Source organism: Gorilla gorilla, chromosome 8 (assembly GCF_029281585.2).
Source record: "Gorilla gorilla gorilla isolate KB3781 chromosome 8, NHGRI_mGorGor1-v2.1_pri, whole genome shotgun sequence".
In the NCBI taxonomy this organism is placed as follows: domain Eukaryota; kingdom Metazoa; phylum Chordata; class Mammalia; order Primates; family Hominidae; genus Gorilla; species Gorilla gorilla.
The window spans coordinates 21,926,444-21,939,632 of record NC_073232.2 but is presented as its reverse complement, the minus strand read 5'-3'; the positions used below and the strand labels follow the sequence as shown (position 1 = coordinate 21,939,632).

Below are 13,189 nucleotides of genomic sequence, written 5' to 3'. Positions count from 1 at the left end.
TCAGGAGGGGGCGGGCAGGTGGGGGCAGGGAGAAAAGGAAAGTAAGGAAAAGGCACCAAGTTCAGGGCTCCTTAAATCCAGCTCCCAGATCTTACCAGAACAAATCGTCAAAACTAATCTTCTTTTTTCTTTTTCTTTGAGACAGAGTCTTGCTCTGTCGCCCAGGCTGTAATGCAGTGGTGCGATCTCAGCTCACTGCCAACTCCTCCTCTCAGGTCAAGCGATTCTCCTGCCTCAGCCTCCCGTGTAGCTGGGAGTATAGGTGTGCACCACCACCCCTGGCTAATTTTTGTATTTTTAGTAGAGATGGGGTTTTGCTATGTTGGCCAGGCTGGTCTCAAACTCCTGACCTCAAGTGATCCTCCCACCTCAGCCTCCCAAAGTGCTGGGATTACAGGCGTGAGCCACTGCACCCGGCAAAACTAACTTTATTCCTGGGAAATGGGGCTTCACAGGGAAGATGGTGAATCCAGCCCCAGCATTAAAAGGTAGCTCCAGCTTCTTCACCGGTTTTTCATTTTCGAGTCATTGAAAATGACTTGCTTCTATTTCAACCTGCATCCCTTCATCCATTTATTAAGTGCTTACTGCATGCTAAGTGCTGGATGCAAGAATGAAAAGATGGAGCCCTTGTGTTCAAGGGACTCAGTCTGGGAGAGAGTCAGGCTAGCCAACAGTTACAGCCCCATGCGATAAAACTTGACAATGGAACCAGGAAAAGATGACAGGGCTCTTCCTTATAGGAAGACTTCAGGAGGAACCAGGAAGGCATCACAGAGGAGGTGACTCTTGAACCAAGACTTGGAGAAGAAGTAGAATGTCATCGTTTGGTTAAGGTGTGAGCAGAGATTTAGTGGAAGGAATTAGATGCAAAAAAATCACAGACACTCAAGAGGACCTAGTATGCTGAGGGAGGAGGAGTTCCAGCAGCAAAGGTCAAGCTCGGGCGAACAACAATCACAAAAGCTTTGTGTGTCCTTCACCCTACACCAGGTGCTACATCAGATGCTTCACCCTTATCATCTGATTTCATCTTCAGAGAAGTTCTAGGGAAGAGGCTTTATTAGGCCCATTGTATACATGAGGAGACTGAGCCAAGACAGGTTCATTGACTTAAGCAAGACCCCACTGTCCGATGGTGGGGCTGAGTGGGCTCCCTGACCTGTGGACTCTAACAGGTATCTGGGTACGTGGAGTGTGGACTCCTTTAAGCCAGAATTCAGTTCCAGAGTTACCTGAGTCCAAAACCCCTTCCTACCCACACTGCCCGGCTACCTCCTCCCCCGGCAGCATCAGGAAGCGGACGCAGGAGAGGCTGCTGTGGCCCTGCCCAGCCAGGCCGGGTGCTGCCTCATGGAAAGGAAACTCCTGCCCCAGCCTCTTCCCTGACTCCATCTCCGCCCTCCTCTTCATTTGCCTCCCCTCCCGCCACAGCCTGGGCATGAGCGTTCCCTTTGTTTGGGCTCCTGGCACCAGGGAAGCAGCTCTTTTGACTTTGGGTGGAGCAGAGAACAAGCTGCCAAGCCACATGCAGTCATCTCAGGTTGTCCCTCCAGACAGTCCTCAGAAGAACTTCCCTGCTGTCACTTCCCAGCTCTGGGAGTTTTTTCAGCAGCTCTGGGCATCCTCCAGCGTGGTCCTGTCGAGTCATTCAGGAAACCGTTCTGCGTGGACGTGGCTCTCTGCCCACCTCCTCATAGATCTCTATCTCTAAAGGCTTTTAAAGAATGGGAGAACAAAGCTGCATTTCCAACCTGTTTATGGAAAACGCCAAAAGGCACTGCGGAGGACGTGGGTAAAGGCCCATGGGCTTCCCATCAAGCTCCCCAGAGTCCCTGAATCATGTGGATAATGAAGGAATCTCGGCCTCTGCCCTCTACTGGGCCAGAAAACAGCGCCACGTAAACTTTTCAGAATTAACCGACCAACTGCGGGACTAGAGCAATCTCCTGCAGACCCTTCTCCACACTGACAGTTGATGTTCCCAAGCAGGGCACAGGGGCAAGCTCTAGGCTCATCTGTCCAATGTCAAGGGATGCATTTTAGAAACAGTTGGTCAGTCGTGCTGGGAAGAGCTGGTTTGTTAATTTCCACCTGGAGGTTTGAAATTGGCTGCAGTACACATTGAGATGGAGTCAATAGGACCTTTGACAAGGATTGTGGAGACCTTGAACCATGACCTGGCAGCCAAAGCCATCATCACAAAACAATGTCTGAAAGTGGTGGGAAAGGGGTGAGATGTGGACAGTGAGGTTCTTGGGCGTCTCTGGCACCAGGTGTTTTTTTCAAACCCTTTGCCCTTCATCCATTCTTCGCCTGTAGACCAGCTGCCCTCCAAACCCGTCCTATTCCCACCTCCGTTTGCCTTGAGCCCCTCTTGAGGTTAAGATTCAGCATCTTTTCTTTGTAAAGGGCCAGATTTTAGGTTTTGTGGAATCAGCTGTTGCAGCTACTCAGCTCTGCCATTGTAGCACAACAGCTGCCACAAACAAAACATAAACTGATGAGTATAGCTGTGGTCTAATAAAACTTTATCCACAAAAACAGGCAGGAAAACAGGCAGGGGGCCAGATGTGGCCCATAGGCCATCGTTTCCTGATCACTGCTCTAGGTTTTCTTTTTTCTTCCTTCTCATTTTTGAATCCCGAGAACAGGAACAAAGTGTTAAAAAAGCAAGCTATTTGTCTGTGTTGTTGCTTTTGGACTGTTCTTCCCTTATATTTTTACATTTCAGAAAGTACACTTTGTCTTGTCTTTATAGGTGGTTATTTAAATTAAAAGCAGCTGTGAAAGGCAAGAATCCTCTCGGTGACTCTTTGGCATGTCTGGTGCCATGAGATAGTTTTTTTTTTTTTTTTTAAAAAAACATACTGTCTTTTTGTTTAGCTTGATACAAACTTGCTATATTCCAGAATAACTGGGGAGGACTTTCTGCACCATACAGTGCCAGGCACACAATAAATGCTTCTTGCCAGAATGAATGAACATATGGAAGCCAAAACGCTTTGGAAATGAGAGGTGATTCTAGATGGTATCATGGATATACTTCCTTAACTGCTCAAGATGTTGATTGTGAAACTTTCTCACACCTGAGCTTCCCGGAGAAACCGGAAAACTAATAGGAAGACTTCAGGTGGAGGCTCCGGGTAAAGAGCTCTCCACAGATTTGTCCCGTCACTGGAGACAGGTGACCAAAAAAGGCCACATTAAGGCCACTCAATCTCATGGATGCATGAGCACCCCATCTTGCCATCCCTTCCCATTGGCCTGTGGTCCTAAGGATAGAGGAGGATTAATAACTAGTGAGCCTGAGCCAGTCTTTTTCTTTTCTTTTTTTTTTTTTTAAGACTGGCTTTTACTCTGTAACTTAGGCTGGAGTGTAGTGGTGCAATCATGGCTCACAGCAGCCTCCACCTCCCAGGCTCAAGTGATCCTCTAGCTTCAGCCTCCCAAGTAGCTGGGACAACAGATGTGCACCACTATGCTGGGCTATTTTTATTTTTTAGAGATGGGGTCTCCCTGTGTTTCCCAGGCTGGTCTCAAACTCCTAGGCTCATGCAGTCCTCCCACCTCAGCCTCGCAAAGTGCTGGGATTACAGGCGAGAGCCACCATGCCTGGCCTAGTGAGCCAGCCTTGCCTAGTGAGTTAGTCCTCGTGGCCAAGTGGAACCATCAGATGCTCCCTCCTCCAGCTCCCATGAAATACTCACGGGAAGTGTACAGACCGATGACTGGAAAAGAATCATGATAAAATGAAAAGGGGAAAAAATTAGAACAGAAAACTGAATAACAGCAGGACTCCAGTTTTCTTTGAAATAGTTATCTATTTATACCCCTAGAAACAATACTAGGAAGAAATGTTACAATGTCCACAGTGATTATCTCTGTACCACAGAATCATTGATGATTTTGATTTTCCTTTTGTTGGTCCCATATTTTTTAAAAATGTTTTTCTACAATCAGTGTGCTTTGATGGTTTTAAAAAGTGTTATTTTAGACAGATAAGGAAGGATGGATATCCTAGCCTAACTTTTGTCTTTTCGAAAATAAAAGAGCAGGCTCCCAGGGCAATCTTCCCATCTGCCCTTAGGCAGGCATCCTATTGGCCACATGGAAACGTCCAGAGAAAAGCTCTGGGCAGGCAAATGCCAGAGGTACCCAAGCACCTGGGAGGCGCTGAGTGCTGCAGCCCTGAGTGGGGCCTGCCTATGAGGAGTCTGTTGCTTCGGGGCTGCCCTATAGGACATTCTCTTTGGTTCTTCTTCAAAGAAAATATGGCAGTACCTGTTTCAGCTTGGCCTGGCCTTTCCCTGCTCTTCTCAGTTTACCAAAAAATACCACAAAGCAAAATGAGCAAATAGCGTATCTGGACCTTTTTTTCTTTTTAAAGCAGTTTTAAAAGGAGATGGATTTCATTTGGAAAGCATTCCAAAGAAAGCATTTCTTAAAGAAACACACATTTTGGAAAGCACAGCTCTCCTCTAGAAATTCTTGCTTTCTTAAACACAGGATTTTCTTTTGAGGTGATAGTTGGGATGCCAGAGGGCTCCACCGGCTTCATCGGCTCCATCGGCTCCATCAGCAGTGGCTTGGTTATTTTATGGTGTTAGCCTCAATTCACATGACACAGGCTCCCCCTACTCAGAGGCATGGCCCACTTTGCTGCAGCGATACAGACCTGCCTGCTAAGCAGTCCTGGGTCATGGCTGTGCTATGTTGGTCGTGTTGCATACGTTACTAGAGTCCTTTGATGTCTTTTGCTCCTACTGAAACCCTACCCATATTAGAGGCCACGAGGACCAAAGAATGACATGTTCACCAAGGAACTCCACTCATCCCATCCACTCTTTTCACATTCACCTTTGCTTGGGAATTTATCATTCCCATCTCAATGATCCTCCCACTCCAGATACACACACAGATACACTTCAAGGCGTCCCTCTGTTCCATCTTGGTTTTTACAGCCTGGGTCAAGGTCTTCCTTTTGTCTGGGCTCTAAGTCTTGCTGGAGGTGAAATCCATCCTCTTGCTACCCTGGAGAACAGCTGTGTCCATGGTCGAGGGCTAACTGTGAAGAGTGTTGTGTCTTAGAAAGAACTCTTAACACGTGATCACTCAAGTCCCAGCATCCTCCTCTATTTTTCACGATTTTTAAACGCAGCTTCTGAACACCGCCATTGAGCCTGCCTTCAACTCTTCTTTGATGTTATGTTCCAGCCACTATTGGGTTCTGTTCTTTGAAAATTTGAGCAAGCAGCCTTCCAAAACCCCAATCCTCTTGTTGTCATGGACTTTGGACTTTTTTGTCTTGTTCTTGGTTGAAGAATCTACCATAACTTGTAGAAAACTCATGACTTAATGAGGGAGTGTCATTATACAGTGCTCAGCCTGGTACTTGGCCATATTAAAGCCTAAGTTCCATAGCTAATATCTATCCACAAGACAATAGAAATACTGTCAGTTCTCCCGGGAATTTCTCATGCCCACCTTCTCATCTTTTTGAGGGGGGTCTCATTTTGGCCAGAAGAGGGCAGTGTTGCACATATGGTCTCCCCTGTAACAGCAGCTTCTCCGGGAGCCCAGAGTTTCTCATAAAATGACAGGTATTATTGGAACATTCCACTTGGCTCCTTTTTCTTAACTGTAGGCCTAAAAAGGCCAGGGCAGCAAGGATGCAAAAACCAATGTGAACCAGGCCTTCAGGAGCTTGTGACTTGTGAATGTCAAGGCCCTTGAGTCACATTCTCCTAGTGCCACCAAGTACTTGGCGTGTGGTGTGAGTAGCTACGGCGTGCCATGGAGACTGGGGAGGCGGACACATTACATACACAGGGAGACCCGGTGGAAAGCATCGTGAAAGGGGACCACAGAGGGCTTCCAAGATGGCCAGGCGGGAGGAACAGCCTCTGGGATGAGAAAGCGCTGATGTGTTGGAGGAAGAGCTGGGTGGGACCCAGTGTGCCTGGGTATAAAATGTGGGAACAGAAGGAAGAACACTAAGACTGGAGATGTTGGCCGGGTCCAATCACAAAAGTTAAAGGCTTAGGAGATTTGACTCTATCCTATAATCACGGCTAACAGTTAGTGAATGTTTACTGTGCACCAGGGCATGGTTCTAAACATTTTTCAAGTAAAACTCATGAAATCCTCCCAACAACCATGATCATCCCACTGAGAGTGGCCAGGTTCCCTGAGATGTAGACTTTGGAATAAGAGGTGCAGGTGGGCCAGGTGCAGTGGCTCACGCCTGTAATCCCAGCACTTTGGGAGGCCGAGGCAGGCAGAACACGAGGTCAGGAAATTGAGACCATCCTGGCCAATATGGTGAAACCCCATCTCTACAAAAAATACAAAAAAATGAGCCGGGCTTGGTGGCTCGTGCCTGTAGTCCCAGCTATTACTCGGGAGGCTGAGGCAGGAGAATCGCTTGAACCCGTGAGGTGGAGGATTGCAGTGAGCCAAGATCGCGCCACTGCACTCCAGCCGGGCGACACAGCAAGACTCCATCTCAAAAAAAAAAAAAAAAAAAAAAAAAAAGAAAAGGAAAAAAAAATGTAAAAGAGGTATAGGTGGTATTTCCAAGAATGCTCCTGGGATTAATACCTTGGGAGGAAAAGAGCAAGAACAGGCGGAGGCAGACATCGGCCTGTGATCCAGTCTCAACAAAGGCTGTAGCCTACCCCAGGACACCTAGCAGAAGGGACCGCCCTTCAGAGATCTTCCAAGTTGGGATGAGGGGCCTTGGTCTTCATACCCTGGTGTCAGCCAGTCCTTGGACACAGGTGCTCCAAAGAAGGGGGCGTGACCTTGGGCAGTTCTCTTAGGTCAGGGTCAGTTTCCGGAGAGAGACTCAGCTTAGGGCTATCGGTCTGCAGCACTCCAAGAAGCTGGGGAAATCAATCCTTTAGTACTGAAGTGGGTTCTGGCTAATACAGACCAGAGTCCACTACTCTGAGCCTAGGAAGCTTGCCCAAGGTCTCAGGTCACTAGTCAGTGGAAGAGGCAGGACTGGAAACCAAAGCAGCCTGGCCTCAGGGTCTGAGCTCTTCACCCATCACCATCATATTGCAGTGTAGATAGTGGGGCTCGATGGAGTTTTTTTTTTTTTTTTTTTTTGAAATGGAGTGTCTCTTTGTCACCCAGGCTGGAGTGCAGTGGCGCGATCTCGGCTCACTGCAAGCTCCGCCTCCCAGGTTCACGGCATTCTCCTGCCTCAGCCTCCCGAGTAGCTGGGACTACAGGCACCTGCCACCACGCCCGGCTTTTTTTTTTTTTTTTTTTTTTTGTATTTTTAGTAGAGATGGGGTTTCACCCTGTTAGCCAGGATGGTCTTGATCTCCTGACCTTGTGATCCGCCCACCTCAGCCTCCTAAAGTGCTGGGATTACAGGCGTGAGCCACCACACCCAGCCCAGCTCAATGATGGAGATTTCTAAGCAGAGGAAAGTTGAGGCTCAAGTCTTTCTTTGGGAATGTAGCTTCTGATGAGGTAAAATGGGAGGAAGGAGAAAGATTGGAGAATACCTCTTTTTATATATATGCTCACACACATATAAAGGAAATGCCAGCCTTATTACTGTATTAATCCGTTCTCACACTGCTAATAAAGACATACCTGAGACTGGGTAACTTATAAAGGAAAGGTTTAGTGGCTCACAATTCCACATGCCTGGGGAGGTCTCACAATCATCGTGGAGGTGAATAGGCTCAAAGTCATGTCTGACATGATGGCAGGCAATAGAGCGTTCAGGGGAACTGCCCTTTCTAAAACTATCCGATCTCGTGAGACTTATTCACTATCACGAGAACAGCACAGGAAAAACCCGCCTTCATGATTTCATTACTTCCCACTGGGTCCCTCCCATGACACATGGAGATTATAAGAGCTAGAATTCAAGATGAGATTTGGGTGGGGACACAGCCAAACCTAGGAAATACAAAATTCAAAAAGTACAAAAGTGAAAATGAATCTTCTTCTTCCTGTCCTCTCTGCTCCCCGGATATGGCCACCCTTACCTGTTTCTTGCATATGCTCCCAGAGATAGTGTATGCATATTTAAACGGACACAGATGGGTACCGTATTTTGCACTCTTGGTATCACACTATACACACTCTTCTGCACAGCTTTTCAATATGAACACCACTTAGACATTGCTACACCACCATTCACATGGAGCTGTCTTGTTCCTTTAAAAACAGCAAACCTTTGCATTGTGTAGATTTACTATAATTTATGGAACCAGACCTCTCTTGATGGGTATTTTTTGTTCCCAATCTTTTAATATAATAATGCCATAATGTCTGCACATGTGGCAGCTTGCACATATGAGAGTATTTATCTGAGATAGTCCCAGAATTACTAGATCAAAGGGTATATGCAGTTATTTTGACAGAGCCAAATTGGTCTTTATAGATGTCAACACTCTACTGACAGTATGATAGCACCTGTTTTCCCAAATCCTGACTCTGAAATTTTGCCAATCTAATATGTGAAAAATAGTAATTCACCATGGCTTTCATTTTTTTTTTTATGTTCTTATGAGTGGGGTTAAGCATCTTTTCATGCGTTTAAGAGATACTGGCGTTTTCTTTCCTGTGAACTATCCACCTTCTGTGTGCTGGCCAGCCCAGCTAAAGGGAGCAAAGAGAGTCCCTTTTTGCTGAAGGGAACCCCTCCCTTCAGTTGGACAGGCCAGCATTGATCAGAGCCTTCGCGAATGTAAGTGGCTCAGCCTTTGTTAATTAGGCCACCTGACTGCCCCCATTCCCGGAACTGTCCACCTTCTGTGTGCATTTCTGGTTTTGGTCTTCTACCAAAGCGGGGCTCTTTCCTTTTTGCTACGCATGACAAATATTCAGAATATCATTTGAAAACGACATCTTCCAAGGAAGCCAAGTATGGAAAACAAAACGGGGGCTCTGTATTTGAGGCCAGGGCAGGATTCACAGGGTGGAGGGCAGGGAATGTCACCGTCAAGGACATCCCGGGGTTTATCCCCATGCTGGGGTGGGGAATCGGGGTCTGTGTTGCTGTCAGCACTCGGGGAAGCTTCTGGGACTCCCCTGGCCGCAGCGCAGTTTCTGGGACTCACCTCCTCTCCTTGCACGCTGTCTCTGCCTCCAGCTCATGTGCTCCTCAGTGCAGAAGGCCTTGTTTGAGGAGGAGGACCACGTCAAGAAACTGCAGCAGAAAGTGGCCACCCTGGAGAAGCGCAACCGGCAGCTCCGGGAGCGAGTGAAGAAGGTCAAGAGGTCCTTGCGGCAGGCGCGTAAGAAGGGCCGCCACCTGGAGCTGGCGAACCAGAAACTCAGTGAGAAGCTGGCGGCGGGCGCGCTGCCGCACATCAACGCCCGGGGGCCCGTGCGCGCCCCCTACCTGCGGGGGTAACGGGCCTGGGGGCTGCCAGGTGTGCAGGGCCAATCCTGGCGGTAATTGAGAATGAGTGAGGTTTTGTACATGCAGCTATTTCAAGGGTTGTAGGAGTTTTTGTTTTTAATCACGCATTTGGTAGAGTCTAAATGGATAAAATGCAAGGCTTGCTTTCCCCTTGGGTGCTGGCCTCAATGTCAGACCCCACGCGCTGCCCCTTCCTGGCCTGACCCCAGACGCAGTGCCTGGCATTCCAGAGGCAGCGGGATCCCTGAGTGCTGAATGCTCGCCTGCAGAGCAGCCCAGAAAGAGCCCTGACTGGGGAGAGAACATTTTAGAATCTCTAGTGTAAAAGACATCAATGTGCTTAGCCTTTATTTCAGAGAAAAATCAGGGTGGTTCCCAGCTCCCCAGTCCAGGACAACCATTAGTCCTGATGAGTGAGCTGACGCTGGTGCTGGAACCTGCTGGCACCTCACTGGCCACATCTTTGGAAGGGGATGGTGGCCTTGCATCCAAGATGCCTGAAAATCAACACGTGCAGGGCCTCCCCATCCAGCCAGCATTTTCCTTCCAGCTGAGGCAGGCGAAGACTTCATAAGCTCATCACAGGGAAGGGAATTAGGAGCAGGGCAGCGGGTAATTAAACAAGATAAATTATACCTGATTTCCAACACCAGCTACAAAGAGTTGAAGATGATACCTATGGGTCGCGTTAACACAGGGGGCAACTGCCTTGATCGGCCTGCCGTGGGTCATCAGACTGCTTCCTAAATTGAGAGAAACTGAGCAATCTCTCAGCCACTGCTATAGTCTAACTTCTTGTTTGCTCAGTAATTGTTTCTAATGTCTCTGAATTCAAAGTGAGGTGCTCCAAGACGCTGTGAACTTCTGCAAAGACACCTCCTTACCTATTGGGATCACATGACCTGACCTCACTCCCAGCCAGGCTCCCAAAGGGCTCATTCCAGCCATTCCAATCTCTTCTTCTTTATGCAAACACTTTTCCCCCCAACAAGCCTTGTTTGTTCCGATAGGAATACGTGTACGTCAGTGCACTTGTCCTTATGTCAGTTCCTTACACCACCAAAGCACTTCACCTTTCTGGAAATAAAACTTTTAAGACACTACTATAAGTAAAAATGAGAGTATTCACTAGACTTATTGCTCAGGCACATTTGAGCGGGTCCCAGCTGTGTGATTAAGAAGTCAACTGAGTGGCCTTTTCTGGGTTATCTTCTGATCATGGCCTTTCAACCCAACAAGGGCCCTTCCCTGCTGTTCCACCAATAAAGGCTCCTGGCCCCTCATCAGGATCTGCCCCCCAGAGACCACCCGGACACTGCAGGGCCTGGTGATGCTGTCCTCTGTACCGGAAATGGCAGGCACTGTCAGATTTCCACTCTTCTGCCTTTAGGAAAGCTGGGTGCTTCTTGCTCTGACAGCCAGTCTGGGGAGGTGACTTTTACGTTGCTTGAGTCTTGGTGGCAGGCTGCTGTCCAAGGGGGAGAAGTCTCTGCTCTGGACTGGACAGAAGAGAGACTTTTACCCTGGGGCACTCACACGGCCAAGCTTCTGCCACCACTTCATTAGCTGTATTATCCATAGTATGGTGAAATAGCAGGTGCGTCTTCTGGTTTATTCCTCCTGGGGACATTTCCTCAAAGCAGTTTTGCGCCCCCGCAAGGGAATGGTCAGCCTAAGGGTAATGTACAGCCCGTGCTTGGAGAACCATGGAAGCTGCACCCCTACAGGTGCATACTGTTCTGCTTTTCCAATAAATACGAGCGGCGATTTCAACCACAACAGTGAGATGATGAGTGTTTCTTTTGGGTCAGGGAGATTTCAGGATTTCCAGCTTTGGCCTGGAAAAGTGATTTAGATCCTCTGGGGGGAACGCCTGTGAGTAACACCTGGGGCACTGAGGAGCCTGAATTCAAGCCTGCTCTGCTGGCCCTGTCTGGATGTGGCCTCACCCCATCTCGCCCTGGGGTTTCTGTTTCTCAACACACCTGCAGAAAAGCAGTGTTCTGCCTGGCTCATCACAAGGGACAAGCAGCAACATTAATCAATGTCTTCAGAAAAACACAGAGGATCCCCAGGTCCCTGTTATCTGCTGCACTGTCATCTTATGCTACCCTTGTCATCTGTTAATTGTAGGAATATATTATGCGTCACACTCTAATAATTACTCAGACCTTGATGCACTGTAGCCAGCCTGTCCGGGCACCATCTCCAAGATCCAGGCCATTGTTTACTTTCCCTTTGTCGTACAAGGAGCCCAGGAGACTTCCAAACTCACATAACAAGAGCCAGGTAGAGTCTAGAATCTTCAAAGTGCAGTTTCCAGAAATCAAGATAGCAGCATGTGGGCCATAGCTAGCATGGGTTTAAATTCTTGACCTACAGGAGTTTGAGAGAAGCCTGGCCAACATGGTGAAACCCTATCTCTATTAAAAATACAAAAATTAGCAGGGCGTGGTGGTGGGTAGTCCCAGCTACTCAGGAGGCCGAGGCAGAAGAATCACTTAAATCTGGGAGGCAGAGGTTGCAGTGAGCTGAGATTGTACCACGGTACTCCAGCCTGGGCAACAGAGTGAGACTCCATCTCAAAACAAAAACAAAAGAAAAATAATTCTTGACCTAAGCCATGGCCAAAAAAACCAGAAAATCCATTTATTTAACCGCAAAGCCAACATAGCCAAAAATCAGACGTAGGGCAACTTAGGTTGAAGTCATAGCCTTACCAGAACTCATAGAAAAATCTCAGTAACTCACTGGGAATGAGGGGGACCTCAAAAATCTTAGTAGATACATTCAGTCCAATTCCCCTCAACTCATAAACCCTATTGGGCTTTCCTGCTAGCAGAAACAGAAGCTCCCTCCCTGTCTGATGAAGCTGTCCTTACCTTGCTTAAGGACCACACGTGGCCTTTCTTGAGATAGTTACTGTGTATAAAGAGCCCAGTTGTCTTCACGCCCCACTCTCAGAACCAGCTGCATGATTTGCAGGACCCCAGTGCAAAATGACAATTCAGAGCCCGTTATTAAAAAAAGCGAGAATTTCAAGGCAGCAACAGCAAAGCATTAAACCAAGTGTGGGACCCTCTGAAGCACAAGGCTCTGTGTGACTGCATGGTCAGAGGCCCGTGAAACTGACCCTGCCCATGCTACCTTTCCATCTTTACCTCTAGATCTATAATTAGATTAAGTGAGCATAGGGAAATTCACCAAGTCACACTCAGAAAACTGCTTACACACCAAAGTAATTTCAAGATTTTGCTAATTTATAGTGGTTAAAGCCTAAGGGTTATACGGTGGGAATGGATATTTAGTGTCTTTCCTAGATTAGCAAAGGGGAAACCTAAGTTTAGATCGTGCAGAATTTATTTATATGGGTGTGTTTGATAGTGTCAGGATTCAATGTGCTAGCTAACTCAGGCAGCTGGAGGTGGTTCTTGCTCAGTTACTTGAACTATAGACTCAATGGTAACCTATGCTGAATGAAGATGAGATGCCAGAAGTTGCTAGGTATAATTTAGACAAAATGATCCAAAGGATTAGGGAGACAGGAAGGTTCTAATTGCAACTCAGTCAGCTAGTTCCTAACTTGGCACCTGAGAAGACCCAGAACACATTCACTTTAAAAAGTATCACATGTTGGCATCCTTGAAAAGCACAGAGGCAGCCATACTTGGAAGCTTAGAGATGAATGTGGGAGATGCTGCCATTAACCTGGGTCCCTGAGCTCAGTGTGGATTATGGGGTACTAGGGTACAAACACCGTGTAGCCATGCTCAACTTCCAGACACAAAGTAG

At 47.6% G+C, this 13,189-nt stretch overlaps 1 protein-coding gene across 4 annotated transcripts in view; it reads left to right on the top strand.

Moving 5' to 3' along the window:
• Positions 1–11,176, top strand: part of CCDC3 (coiled-coil domain containing 3) — a 203,978-nt gene extending 192,802 nt beyond the window's left edge. For all 4 annotated transcript variants that reach the window (XM_055352333.2, XM_055352338.1, XM_055352334.2 and 1 more), the window contains one exon: positions 9,125–11,176. In XM_055352333.2, the coding sequence (XP_055208308.1) occupies positions 9,125–9,388 (264 nt within the window). In that variant the 3' untranslated portion in view covers positions 9,389–11,176. The remainder of the gene's footprint in view (positions 1–9,124) is intronic.
• Positions 11,177–13,189: the final 2,013 nt, after the last annotated feature.